This window comes from Physeter macrocephalus, chromosome 7, assembly GCF_002837175.3.
Source record: "Physeter macrocephalus isolate SW-GA chromosome 7, ASM283717v5, whole genome shotgun sequence".
NCBI lineage: Eukaryota > Metazoa > Chordata > Mammalia > Artiodactyla > Physeteridae > Physeter > Physeter macrocephalus.
In genome coordinates, this window is record NC_041220.1 from 8,846,856 (window position 1) to 8,862,178 (window position 15,323).

General features: G+C 39.8%; 1 protein-coding gene across 1 annotated transcript; it reads left to right on the top strand.

Annotated features, from left to right (window-relative positions):
• The first annotated feature begins 7,167 nt into the window (after positions 1-7,167).
• SPP1 (secreted phosphoprotein 1) lies at positions 7,168-15,043 on the top strand. The gene is made up of 7 exons (XM_007102526.4): positions 7,168-7,234; positions 8,355-8,422; positions 8,535-8,573; positions 11,164-11,244; positions 11,519-11,560; positions 13,139-13,423; positions 14,343-15,043. The coding sequence occupies exons 2-7, from the start codon at positions 8,369-8,371 to the stop codon at positions 14,727-14,729; spliced, it is 888 nt and encodes a 295-aa protein (XP_007102588.2). The 5' UTR covers positions 7,168-7,234; positions 8,355-8,368; the 3' UTR covers positions 14,730-15,043.
• Positions 15,044-15,323: the final 280 nt, after the last annotated feature.

Genomic DNA, 15,323 nt, shown 5'->3' on the forward strand with positions numbered 1-15,323 from the left:
GCTTTAGAAATGGGGAATCAAAAATGAATAGAAATTTATATAGATAGGAATTATAATATAGAAATCGTGTGTGTGTGTGTGTGTGTGTGTGTGTGTGTGTGTGTTATGTCACCACAATTGAAATCCAGTCTCATGTGTCTAGTGATCTGGCACACAGACACTAACATTCAAAAACGATGGACTGAACATTATTATGTGTACAAGTTTACATTAATTAAGGTAACACCTGCTATTGTAACCAATAACAGTGACATAAGGCAATAGAAGCATGTTTCTGGTTCATACACTATCCGATACCAGGGTTCCCAGTCAACAGATAGTTCAAGCTATCTCCTCCTTGAATTTCTGCCCTCCAAAAATGCTTCAGAGTCCTCTCCGTTCAGCCAAATGGTGAAGAAGAAGACCATGGAGGAGACAAACTTAGTTTTTAGGCACTTCAGCCTAGATGTGAAACATATCACTTTATTTCACATTCCATTGGCAAGAGCTAGTCACATGGCCACACCCAGGTGCAAGAAAGGCTGGGAAATGTAGTTTCATCTGGGCGGCTGCTTCCCAGCAACTACTCTGAAGAATATGAATCTTCTGTGCACAGCCAGAAGTACCTACCACAATTATTATGGTAGATACTATAAGTACCAAATGTAGTAAGACATAAGGCTAACCATGAAATACGCCTTTGTCTAGATTTTTTGTACCTGTTAAAATACGATGAGCAATTCACTCAAAATTTAGCTAATCAAGACAGCTAATATTTAAGGTCATCATATGTATTAAGTATGAAGCTGACGATACTCACCCACAATCAGCAATCATGTATTTTGAATTGGTGATTGAACACAGTGAGAGATTAGGAGAGACGTAGTAACAATCTCTCACATTGTGTCATGACCATACCATGACACTAGCTGGGTAGCATATGTGCAAAAATAAAGCTTTACATCTTTATTAGATTTGAACCTACTAGAGACAAGATTATTCAGTCTCTTTTGTTTGTTTCTTTTGTTCTGTTTTATTTTTAGTTTATATTGGAGTACATTTAACAATGTTGTGTTACTTTCAGGTGTACAGCAAAGTGATTCAGTTATATGTGTACATATACCTATTGTTCTTGAAATTCTTTTCCCCTTTAGATTGTTACATAATACTGAGCAGAGTTTCCTGTGCTTGCAAAGATTGAATATAATGTATATAGAAGTGACTGCAAGTAGATGGCTTCTATTATAATTAACTGAAAAATTAAGATCATAATACTGAATTCATAGATTGTTAAGCATATTAGACATAATATATACTTTCAAATCTAGTACATTATAGGTGTTCCAGGAAAACATATATAATTCCCATTCTTATTGTGATTATTTTGAATAGCTCTCCTTTTAATGAGCAAAGGCAGAAGTTCTGGGCTCCGCAACGGGAGAGGCCACAACGGTGAGAGGCCTGCGTACCACACACACACACAAAAGACCCAGGTGCTACTCGAGGGCGTTGACTTATTAGTGTTAGGAAACAAGCATGGTAGGGCAATGAAGTGTCAGAGGGGCTGTGCTAGATAGTGCACAGGGTGCATTAGGTGTACAAAGGTGGGAGTGGTTATTTCTATTTAGGTCAAAAAAGGTTTGATAGGGGGATGCCTTTATGCTTGATGTGAACTAAGTCTGGAAAGATGTGAAAATATTTCACAGGCTGGTGTGAACGGGACTGGAGGGATATTCTAGACACGGGGGCCACGTGCTGTAACAGAAGGCACGGGGACTTGAGAGTGCGTGGCACACTGGGAAGCGCCGGGTGGCTGTGTGTGCTTGTCCCGTGGTGTACAAGGAGGGGAGCTGGTGGGAGAGAAGGCTGGAGAGACAGAGGATGCTGGATCTCAGAGGACCTCGTGTCCTATAAAAAAGTAGCATTCACCTGGCCAGCCTTCTCTGGTTGCAGGAATCATATGCCTGAAGTTCTCAGGCCTAATCCATTCTGCCTGACAGCAACTTCTTCTACGACCCAGAGGATAAGTTCAATTGGGGGTTTTATGAAAGCAAAAGAAAATAATCATCATACATTATTCAACTTACATAAGAATTATATACATTTATTAGAGATTTAAATTTTTTCATTAACTGCATAAATATTTGTTGGCACATAAACTGACGAGGGATAAGTATGTCTTAGACCTGACATCTATTGAGGAATTCGAGCATTAAATAAGAAGTCAAACTTTAGTCACTGATTATTTTAAATAATGTTTTTTAAAAACGTAAATGTTATGCCATGGAATAGGGACATTCATGTGAGGTATTCCTTAATTGGAACTGGCAAAACAAACAAAAACTCTTAGCCAAGTGTGGCTAGAAAAATACCTGATGTAGATGGTTCCATTGTTGTCCAGTTTTTGTCCCCTTTCTAGCGATTTTCTTCTGTTTTGTACAGAAACGGTCACTTTTTCATACCAACCTCATAATGAATTCTCTACCAAAAATTACTCCAACATCGGATTTTAAATAAGAATTCTCATAAACTGATTCCAAAGAATGATTTTCTCCCCTCAAATACATTCTGCAAAATGCCTGTCACTGGCTGCTTTGTGCGGCAACCAGGGACCACAACTTACAAGGGTCCGCGGCTGCTAGACTTTCTATTTCTACGTCTCTTCAGCTTTCTATCTGCCCCTCTCTGGGTCCTCTCTGACTGCAGGCTCCTGGGTCGCTGCCCGTGTTGCTGCAGGTGTAGAGTCCCATGCTGCTTTGATTGCTGTTGGATGGGAAGAAACTCTTCTCGTTTGATGCCAATCCCAAAACACTAATCCCTTCAACACCAGTGCAGACACTGGGTCTCCACCCTATGCCTTCTCTGTCCACATCCCACTGAATTTACTGTTCAGCCACGCCCCCTTCACTCCATTGGCTGCACAAGTTCGAAATTTCTTAGTTGATCTTCATGAATAAATGGGTTCCAGGAGGGTAAGAAGGGTGTCATTTTAAGGAAAAAATTAATAATTTAAGTCCACTTTAAAGAATCTATCATTTAAAGAATGTTAGAATGGCCTCACAGTTAGTGATGATAATTTAACAAGGAAATACTGCTAGATTCTTGAGTACTGACAAATAATAGCTATCAATATATGATATATGGACTCAAGCATAGTGCCCAGGCATTATATTGATAAGCAAGAACTCTATGCTCAGAATTAGTTGCTATGGATGGAGAGGTGAGTGGTTAATCATTAACAATTTATTGAAGATTTATTTACTCTATAACAATTCTATGGGTCTAAAATGAAACTTTTTTCTTTTGTTTTAAGTGATGTTAATGTTTCTGATAGTAAGACCTTTTTTTTTTTTTTGCGGTACGCGGGCCTCTCACTGCTGTGGCCTCTCCCGTTGCGGAGCACAGGCTCCGGACGCGCAGGCTCAGCGGCCACGGCTCACGGGCCCAGCCGCTCCGCGGCACGTGGGATCCTCCCGGACCGGGGCACGAACACGCGTCCCCTGCATCGGCAGGCGGACTCTCAACCACTACGCCCCCAGGGAAGCCCAGTAAGACCATTTTTAAGACCATTTGTTAAATTTTGTTGACTAATTTATTGAGCAATGGGATAAAAAGTTTTATGGCGTGTCTGTTTTGTATTTCTGAAATTCTACTTTCATGTCTGAACTTAAAAAAAAACAAAAACCCTCGTATCTTCAACCCTTGTTTCCCTCCCCCTAACAAATAATTCCCTGCTTCCCTAGTCTATATATGATGAAATGATGAGTAGTAGGCTTCTTATTAGATACAATTCCCAACTTCTCTACGACAGATTGGCAATGGTACCAAGATCAGCTTTTTATCTGAACCTTGACTCAAGGGAAAAAATAATTATTTACAGAGCTGCAAGAGTAGAAATAGTTTGTTAAACTTAGTAAAATAGAAATATCCAAATAAACTAGAAGTCAGTATAATAAAGTCCACCGAAACAGTTGGACACTTAAATTTTCCTATTATATGAGAATTTTCATGTAATTCGAGAAAAAAATATGTTCTTTGTGTTTCCACATACCCTCTTATAGTGTCTATATTTTATGATCACAACCCACTCTTCACTCCAGTTTAACAACTAAACTTTTTCCTTTCCACATACAAGATTTAGAAGGAATTTGATCAGGCTGACCTTTTGATTTTAACAACCCAGGATTAACCTAATCGAGAATGGAAATAATGTGGAAATGCTACAGATCAAGCCTCTCTGATTCAAATCATTTAACACATTAATTCTGACAGCTGGAAAATCTTACTCAGAAAAAAATGTCGGCAGCATGTTTAATGACGAAACGCAAGACGCACGAGCCTCTTCAAAAATCAGAATGACGCACTATCCATCTCAAACTTTACAGAACTGCCTCTGTCACAAATCATTTTATCCTCTCATCTCTGAAGCATCCCAGACACGTTCTCTAACCGTGAATTCACAAGCCTTTACTCTGAGTGAGCCTCGGAATCAGCAGCCTCTTGAGCAAGCGTGGGAAACGGGGAAGGAGCCCATGGCGTTCACCTGGCTTTGCTGAAGACAGCGAAGCAGAAAAGAATGCTTTGCCTCCCTCGGCCTCTGTGTTCCCTGTTAATGTGTAGCGGGTCATTGTTGGGAAATATTTCCTCACCTGACGTTCCAAGAAACGGAGGACCTCACAGTTGTTTTATGGCTCAGTCATTAAACGCGTGAACGTTCCATCCTGCCGGAAATCACTGACGGAGCCAGACTGTGGGCTGAAGTCCTTCTCAGAAACGCTGCCACCATGTGGCACGTTGGCGCTATGACCGGAAGAGCCCTGTAGGTCATGTGGTTCATCTCAAGATGGCTGGGCTCCAGCAGAATCTATTCCTATGACTTCCGAAGTTCCTATTAAATCACTCCCGCGGGCGCAGAGTAAACCGTAGTGAATCCTGTGGAAATCTTGGGGGTTTTTTTAGAGTATGTGAACTTCCCTCCGCTACACTGACAATCTGACAACTTAAGTGGGTTATGTGTTTAAAGGGAAAAAAACAGTTTTAAAGAGCAGAAATAAGAAATCTGTTTTTGCAACGTTATAACCCGTGTGCTTTGTATTTTATAGAGCTAGCTGCCATCCGAATTATTAAAATGTGTGCTTAGAACCCACAAATCAACAATATCAATTCATTTGAAACACATACAATTTAAAAGAGATACATTTCCTCCCACCAAGTGTCTACAAACCTATGGATTAGTTACGTTAACACTACAAAAAATTATGCAACCGTATTTATATTAAAAGTAATACTTGGGGGCTTCCCTGGTGGCGCAGTGGTTAAGAATCCACCTGCCAATGCAGGGGACACGGGTTCGAGCCCTGGTCCGGGAAGATCCCACATGCCATGGAGCAGCTAAGCCCGTGAGCCACAACCACTGAGCCTGTGTGTTGCAATTCCTGAAGCCTGTGTGCCTAAAGCCCGTGCTCCACAGCAAGAGAAGCCACCGCAATGAGAAGCCTGCGCCCCACAACGAAGAGTAGCCCCCATCGCCGCATCTAGAGAAAGCCCACGCAGCAACGAAGACCCAACACAGCCAAAAATAAATAAATAAACTTATTTTTTTAAAAAAGCAATACTTGGTAAATAGGAGTTGACACCTTAGATACAACCAATAATAAATAGGAACATTTAACTTTAATCTCACTTTACACGATTGTTACAATGGAGGTGTGAGAGAAATTAATAGTGCAATCTCCATTTCACAACTGAGAAAGGTAGACGAAGAGGTTAAGTAATCTCAAAACAATATTAAATATTTAAAGTGGACTCAGAGCTCTGCAACCCCTAATTTCTGTTCCAATATTCAACCTTCAACTGTAATTTTTTTTCATTCAAACATCTTTTGAATACCCTGTAAAGTTTTTTTAATATAGAATTTTCTTTTTAATTTTCTTATTAAGTAACTGGGAGAAACATTAGAAAAAGACAATTCAGAAATCTAATCCAGCCCTTCAGAGGTGTGCGAATTATCCTGTCAATGTACACAGTTTAAAAATCTTACATCTGATCTCATTCCAATAACCTATTCCATTTAAAGGTATTACAAATCATGACTACCTGCTCCTCCTAAAAATCTTAATAATAGTTAACACACATACACTGGTTAAAATAGGCAGTGTATTTGCATATATGTGCCAAGCATTTTTAGTTTTACACATACTAATTCACTTAAACCTCTCAAAACGCCCACGAACTGTGCATTTGACAGATGAAAACAGGTATAAATAGGCTAAGTGATTTGCCCAAGGTCTCACAGCTAATCAGTGGCAGAGTGGAACTCAAAGCCACACTCTGGCTCCTGAAGCAGCACTTTCCAGCAGGAACCCTGCTCTCTGTCAGAAACTGCTTTACTTCTGCTCATTGAGAATAAATTACCTTTCTTCTATTTTGTATAGCAATTAGCAGCAGATCCATCACTTCCAAACAATTCAAACAGGGCGACAAAAATCCACGTCCTTGAAAGGTCAATGTAAATCCAATTTACTGAGCGCGAACGTGGATTTTAATGTTACTGATGCCATTTGTTTAAATAACAGGTTGCTACTGTCATTGAAATCACAAAACAGAGCTTAAGTAAACATGGAGGAAGGGTTTCTGAATTCTTTGTATGTATCTGAACAATAGCCTGATAGCTCTTAAATAAGTATAATTGTGAGGCAAATTTGGTTGCATATATTACCTTCATCTGTTACTTAAACCAAAAGAAACAAAAATCCATTCTATTTAATTTTATTTTAGACTGATTTAGATTATATTTTTATTCTAATTCAGAAATTATAGAGTCTTTGTAAGAGCTAGTCATTTCCCTCCCTCCCTTTTTATGGGACCCCCTCGATGCCCTTCCAGGACGCTGAGAGCCAATCCTATAAACGAAAAAGCTAGTTAATGATATTGTGCATAAGTAATGTTTTAACTGCAGAGTAGTTTGTGTGTGTGTGTGTGTGTGTGTGTGTGTGTGTGTGTGTGTGTGTGTGCGTTTGTTTTGTAACCACAAAACCAGAGGGGGAAGTGTAGGAGCAAGTGGGTTGGGCAGTGGCAAAAAACCTCATGACACATCTCTCCGCCCCCTGTGTTGGTGGAGAACGTCTGGAGCAGCCTTTAAATTCTGAGAGGTCCTGGCTGTCCGCAGCAGGGAGAGGAGGAGGCCAGAGTGCAGCACTGAGCACAGCATCAGCACCTCCTGGCACTGGGCTCTTCTTAGCCGCCGCAGACCAAGGTAAGGCTGCAGTTTGCTACCTGCTTGCTGTCCTATGTATGCACTGTTTCATTTCATGGGGAAGGTCAAGCTGTAAGGAAAAGAGTTTAACAGTAAAAGGTGTTAATCAGACTTAAACGGTCCTAGTCTTTGGAATAAGCCTGCCAGATCCAGGGCAGATCTCCTGCAGGAAAGGCGGCCGGCTATTTTGAAAGACAGTCGAATACAAAACTTAAAAATATTTCCACGCCATCCTCAAAAGAACTGAAACTACCTCTTGCCATCAGAAAAAAAAGGAAATGTCTATGCCCCTTTGGAATGATTATATCTACCTAATTTTAAATGGATAGATGATTGTGGAGACATTTAAAAGGAAAATGATTTTCAGTGCTAATGTAAACAAATGATAATGCTAATTATTTAATGATTTGACTTAATCCTGTTTTCAAGGAAAAAAACCTTTCTGAATATTTTCACCTCTGTATTTAGCTGTTAAAATTTATCCAGAATACCTGTAGGGCACTATTTAGACTTACAAATAGGAACGCTGTTGACTGTTTTCAGTGTTTTTCTTTTTCGTTTCAAATTTCGAGAATACCTTACTTAAATTACTAACTTTAGAGATAGCTTCATTTCACCTAAGTAACACCTTTTAAATAATTTAAGTTGAAAATCACATTTGAAATGCATGCTGGAAAATGGAGAAAGCAAGTTTCTTTCACAGTTTTATCTTCTCTCTTTCTCTTTGTGTTTTTCTTCTCTGAAAAATAAATCTTCCCATTCCAGCTTATTATTTGAACTCAATTACTGTTGATCTGCTTTTAGGTTTAGATGGCTGGTGACATGAGGTAGCAACGGCATAATCTCTGAAACTCTAAATTTTAAAGTTGAATAAATATAGACTTGTAAAATTCCTCTCTCCTTGCCTAATAGGAAGAGAGGAGAGAGAATAGAGGAGGTGGCATTACAAATACTAACTCAAAAGATAATATTAAGAAGAAAATTTTCCTCTAAGAAGTAGACAGTATTTCTACAGAAAATATATATTTATTTGTGACGATTTTGTAATGTGGTAGCCTAGAAAAGCATCGCTGTTTTAACCTAGGAAAAGATCAAATACTTCTTACAAAATATTTTGCAGGAACATTCATTACGATGAGAATCGCAGTGATTTGCCTCTGCCTCTTGGGCATCGCCTCCGCCCTTCCAGTGAGTACAGCTGAATCTTAAAGAAAATGCCTCAGAATAAATGAATTGTGTGTTTCAGGGTGCTAGGAACACGTTCACACTGTAATCTGTCTTCACCTTCTCTGTTTCAAAGGTTAAACAGACTGATTCTGGCAGCTCTGAGGAAAAGCAGGTGAGCATCTTTTAGGTTTATCATATAGTTAAATTATTTTTGCAACTGCTGCAAGATGTGCTACAAATGTATGGCAATTTTACTTATTTTCATAGTCAAACAAAATAACTTATAAGTATTTATTGAGTGCCTGCTATGGTTCTAGGCCAGTACCAAGCACAGAACTGCTTTTAATTAATATAGTCTCTTAAAACCAAACTAGATTTTTAAATATAATAAAATGATGCTCTAGGCCTATCATTTATGTAAAATGAGTTCTATGAAGTTGTGTGACTTTTTGTTTCCATGAGTCAACATACTGTTCTAGAAGTAAAAAATTCCATCTTTTGCTTTACTTAGTGGCAAGCTAAGTTTAAAATTCACCTCACATATTGGAGAGTTGACATAACCATAATATTCACAATATCTCCTAAGATATTTGCTAAGAAGCCCATTATAAAAAGAAAGTCTGTTTATGCCGTTTGTATCTATTATGCTTATCAGATGACTTTAGATCACATTTTTCTAGCCAAACATAAGACCAAATCAAATTCTTTATTATAATTATTCAACCGGCACCATAGATGTACCTGCCCCTCCACAGGGTGAAAGCATGCCAGCCAAACAACAAACGGGCATTGTCCCGAGGAGCTTGGACAAAAAGGCACACAGAGTTCAATTCCAGATAAACAGAATAAAGGCCAATATAGAGCTGCCTGGGGTCACTGCAGTTAGATTGCTTAATGAAGATATTAGGAGAAGTATTGCTGTGTGTGTTTGGGTGTGCAAGTGGGTATAAGTAAGTGTGTCTGTTTTCCAAGTGATTTAAGAACACAAGTATTGAATCACAACAATAAGCCAGAAAATTAACATTTCCAGAGAAAATAGTGATCACACTTTTTGAGGCAAGAATTAGTGCCTTTTTAATAGAATAAAATATGGCACATGAAGCCACAGCAGTATAAGTGGTTAAATGTTATTTAAGAGATAAGTGAAGAGCTCAACCTTCTAGAATCCTAGAAATCTAGAGCTAGTAGGAAATATGGAAAGTCTATAAAGAGACATCCCTGAAGATGAACACTGGTTATCTCTGAGTGATATGACTACTGGGTAGATTTTAGTTTGTTTTTTTACCTATTTGTTCTTCGTATTACTTTTTAAAAATTATAAATTTATCTTATAAATACAGATAAAGCCTGTATTACAGGTATCATCAGAATAAATATGTATATTAAATGTAATCAATCATAACATTTATCAGTATAATATTTATATAAATATACAGATTTTAAAGGAAAAAAAGGGAAACTTTGAACTCATCTAGTAGTTTTCACATTTTTTAGTCAAGGAACCCATTCTTTCAGCAAAAACTGTCATAGAAGCCCAATATGAAGCTCCTCTGGTTAGAGCCAACCGTGGGGAAACCCAAAGTGCTACTGACTGGTTTCCTTCCTGCTCTTCTCCTCCTTTGTGTCTGTGAAGGAATTCTTGGAACCCCCAGGGTAACTTTTCTCCATGACAGAGATGGGAAGTGATTGCCCTGGGCTGTACAGCCCACCAGATGACACTTATTCAGAGCAATTTCCACTCCTCTGCATTAGCATATTATTATCATTTTCCAGATAAATGACTTGGCCAAGTGAAAGGCCATCGCATTCATGTCTTTGGCGCCTTAAAGCAGTAGAACTTTTATGCAATGGTGTTGATATTAGATTTCTGCACCGCCCACTCAGGTAGCCACTAGACACACGTGACTATTGAAGACTCGAAATGTAGCCAGTGCAACCGAGGAACTAAATTTTTTTTAATTAACTTAAATTTCAATAGCCACATGTTTCATGGCTAGAGAATGGCATACTGGACAGCACAGCCTTAGAGAGTTTCTCCTTGTTCCACAGAGACAGGAAACAAGGAAGATCAACACAAATCAAGGGCACCTCTGCTTTAGTTGTGTTTCATCTGAGAGGAATTTCAGCTAACAAACAGAACAGAAAAGCACAGTGTATCATCGATGCGAAGAGCCACTGGATTTGAACCCTGGCTCTGCCTCTTACTCTCGCTTAACTTCACTGTGGCTGAGTTTCTCCTGATCTGTAAAATGGGAGTAAATAATAATGATACCGGGCTTCCCTGGTGGCGCAGCGGTTGCGCGTCCGCCTGCCGATGCAGGGGACCCGGGTTCGCGCCCCGGTCCGGGAGGATCCCACGTGCCGCGGAGCGGCTGGGCCCGTGAGCCATGGCCGCTGGGCCTGCGCGTCCGGAGCCTGTCCTCCGCGACGGGAGAGGCCACAGCAGAGGGAGGCCCGCGTACCGCAAAAAAAAAAAAAAAAAAAAAAAAAATGATACCTATCCCAGGATTAAATGAATGAGGATTTGTAAATTACTTTGAAAGTGTGCCTGCCTCACACTAAGTGCTATGTAAGGGTTTGTTAAATGACTCTACCAGAAAGAATAAATTATGAAAGATATAGCTAAGGCTCTAGGTGACTGAATAATGCCTATTATGCTTATCCATCAAGATTGGGGAAGTATAGTTGTTTTTTCAGCTTATCACTTAGAGATCCCTGTTTCTTTTTCTTAATAATGACAAGTATGCAACTCTTTTTTGTAGCTTTACAACAAATACCCAGATGCTATAGCCACCTGGCTAAAGCCTGACCCGTCTCAGAAGCAGACTTTCCTAGCACCACAGGTATTTTTAATTTTAATTAATTCTCACAATTAAAGAACCACCACCACAAAAAATCGCCACCAAGCAGGCCATCTGGTTTTGTTAAATGGATCTTTCCTGCCTGTTGGTAAACGTGAACTTAGGACACCAATTGGTCTGTCATGTTGTCTTCCGGCTTAAGCCATGCACCGATGAGGCTAAACAATAAGACCTGCTTTGTATGGAAAAGGCTAACTTTTGAATAAAAAAGTTAAGAGAGTATGACGTACACTGATTTGTACCCTTCCTTCTTCAGAACACTGTGTCCTCTGAGGAGACTGCTGACAACAAGCAAGAGGTGAGGTTCCACTTTGAATCCAAGGACCATCATGTCTTGGAGGGACTAAGGAAGCAACTCTTTCTCCTAGTGACATTGCCTGGGTTCAATCCTGGCAAAATTCCATTCAAATTCGCCAGTAAATGCCCTGTCTATCCAGTGGCCTGAAATTTCAGGGATGCATCACATCCCTACCCAAAGCCTTGAACTTTCTGCAGACCTGATTATACTGGGCCAACAGTATGGTGGGCTCTAGGTCAGGGATGGTGGAAGTAGAGCCCTTACTTAGTGGAGTGGAGGTGCGGGTGTGGGAGAAATATTATGGGATGGGCTCCTGGTAGCCCGATTCATATTTGTCTCATTTCTCTGAGTGACTCTGCCACCACCAGCCAAGGGAACAATAGGAACTAGGGACTTTCTCCTCAAAACCTGCATCTTGAGACCCACCCTCCCTTCCTAACATGAGCTCAGCCAACCATAAAAAACAAAACAAAACAAAAAAAAATTTCCTGTCTAAAACTTGCTCACAAAAAACACAAGTATTTACTAAATGTCAGAAATACCAGGTTTCAAATAAGTTTAGTGTGGCAGGAATTGTTTACTAATGTCTGTTGTTTGAAATACTAAGCCTCTTGCAATTTATTTAAGATATTTTGTTGCTGTCATCTAATATCTGGTAAGCATTAATTAATGCCTACCAAAGCCAAGACTTTGACTCCAGGAACGTTTCTGTTGCTAACATAATGGTTTATTTAATAACTATTCTTTTTATTGGAATTATTAATATATTTGCTAAGCAAAGGGATAACTTAAATTTGTTTTCCTTAAGATTCTATTTGAAGATGCTAAGAATTTCTAATAAGGAAAGTTAGATAAATGACCCAATATATTTGCAATCAGAAGTGTAACAGACATTAACTGGTTAATTGAGCTGCAGTTTATACACATGGATAACAAAGTCGCCTTTTGATTATCCAGGCTATAGGGAGGAGTTTTAGGTTTGGGGGTGAGCATTAATTCATGGATGCTCTGATCTCCTGAGAATTGTCATAGAGAAAAACAATCTCACAGTTATGTATCTGTATTTACTGCATTATTGAATTTGGTAAATTAAATAGTGTCTAAAAATGAACAAGGAAAAACATGTTATCGATATAAATTTATAACTCATACATTTGGCTTGAAAATAATGTTTATGAAAAAGCAAGAAAAATGCCTCAGAATAGGATTCCATTTATCCTTGTGTTAAAAGGGAATTGGAAGGTGCTCACTGTAGCTCTTAAAAGCCATTGACTGCTTTGTTGTGAATACAGAGATTCTGAAACCGGGACTTCCCTCGCGGTCTGTTGGTTAAGACTGCGCCTTCCAAGGCAGGGGGTACGGGTTCGATCCCTGGTCAGGGAGCTGGGGTCCCATGTGCCTCACGGCCAAAACACCAAAACATAAAACAGAAGCAATATTGTCACAAATTCAATAAAGACTTTGAAAAAAAAAAAAGATTCTGAAACTAAATAAAGATAGTAAAAGACTAAGGCACCATAAAGGCTAAAGGAAAATAAAAACCCTTACGCCAATTTTTCCGGCCATCTTGATTTTTAGACCCTCCCGCGTAAGTCCAGTGAAAGCCCCGAGCACACAGACACTGTGGATGACGAAGAGGATGGGGACGGCCAGGACGCTGACGCAAATGACGATGACCATTCCGACGAGTCTCACGATTCTGATGAATCTGATGAAGGGGTCACTGATTTTCCCACTGACGTTCCAGCAACCTCCGTTTTCACTCCACCGGTCCCGACCGGAGACACATATGAAGGCCGAGGTGACAGTGTGGCTTATGGACTGAGGTCGAAATCTAAGAAGTTCCACAGATCTGAAGTCCAGGTAAATCCTTGAACGAGACACATGAGATGGTTATGAGTAGAGCCCAGTTCTAGGGAGCAGGGGTCTGCATGCTCATTTGTTCATTCATTCAGCAAGTATTATTACTTTCTGATCATCGAATACAAAACCTTTTCCCACTTGGTGGTTTTTGTATTAAAGTCCACATAATTTCTCCCTAATTTTGTCTCTCAATCACAATGCTATTTTTCCAAATCCTGGTTATAAAGCACTTATTCTATTTGCTTTTTTATTTATTTTTTTTTAGTTTATTTATTTTTGGCTGTGTCAGGTCTTCGTTGCTGCACGCAGGCTTTCTCTAGTTGCAGCGAGCGGGGGCTACTCTTCATTGCAGTGCGCAGGCTTCTCATTGCAGTGGCTTCTCTTGTTGTGGAGCACGGCTCTAGGCACGCGGGCTTCAGTAGTTGTGGCGCAGGGGCTCAGTAGTTGTGGCACATGGGCTTAGTTGCTCCACGGCATGTGGGATCTTCTCTGCCCAGGGCTCGAACCCATGTCCCCTGCACTGGCAGGCGGACTCTTCACCACTGCGCCTCCAGGGAAGCCCTCTATTCGCTTTTTTAAATTAAAAAAGGATCTGGATTTGCACATAGCCCTGCCATGTACTAGTCCCTTTACTTTTAACTTTCGATTCATTTTTCCTTTATGTAAAACAGATAATGAGACCTTCCTCATAGGTTTCCTCTCATACAAAATTGATGTACCTATTAAACTAAAGGAGGTGACGTAATGAAAGGACTTGGTTTTAAAAAAAGTAACATGCTAGTATTATTTTTTTGCTTCAGCCAAATTTAGACATTTTTAGAGACTACATTGGCCTGAAAGTTAAAAAGCAGAAGAAAATTACAGTGTTCCCATGTCTGGCTGTTTATTGAATTCTTCTCCCATTTGTGCTGGGATTCAGTATCCAGATGCCAGAGAGGAGGACATCTCGTCACACCTGGAGAGCGAGGAGGTGGGTGATGCACCCAAGGCCATCCTGGTTGCCCAGCGCCTCCACAGGGCTTCTGACTGGGACAGCCGTGGGAAGGACAGTCAGGAGACGAGTCAGCCGGAGGAGCGCAGGATGGAAACCCACAGCCGCGAGCATTCCAAAGAATTCAAGCTGAAGGCCGAGGTTGAGAGCAATGAGCGTTTCGATGTGACTGACAGTCAGGATAATTCCAAAGTCAGCCAAGAATTCCATAGCCACGAAGACAAGGTAGTCCCAGACCTTAAGAGTGAAGAAGACAAACACCTGAAATTTCGCGTTTCTCATGAATTGGATGATGCCTCTTCTGAGGTCAATTAAAAGGAGAAAAATACAGTTTCCTACTTTGCTTTTAGTAAAAAGAAAAAATACATTATAGCAGAGTGGGACAGAATATGAAATGCTTATTTCTCTGCTTAGTTGGTGAATGTATATGTGTGTGGATCTGGAAACAGATCATGGTTTTGATCATTAGTTTAGTGTGTGACTTCATGGTAACACCCTTGTAAACTAAAAGCTTCAGGGTTTAGCCTATGTTCTTTCCATAGAAGAAATGCAAACCATCACTGCATTTTAATGTGTGCTACCCTTTTATGAAAAGAAGTTTATGTAGAAGCAAAAAAAACCTTTTACACACTTAGAGAATATAAAATTTCACGTCACTATGATCTTTTGTTTTTTAAATTAGTTTATATTTTGTTGTGATTATTTTTATTGGTGTGAATAAATCTTATATCTCGAATGTAATGAGAGTTTGGTGGTATCACTTGCATTTCTTATTTGATTCCCTACAGGTGCCTAGCAATTAATACATGTAATCATTTTAATTAATGTGCTGGACTTAGTAGACAGCAATCTAAGACCTTCTGGATCAAACATACAGCCCCTGGCTGAGCTAAAGTTCCCAGTCAAGGA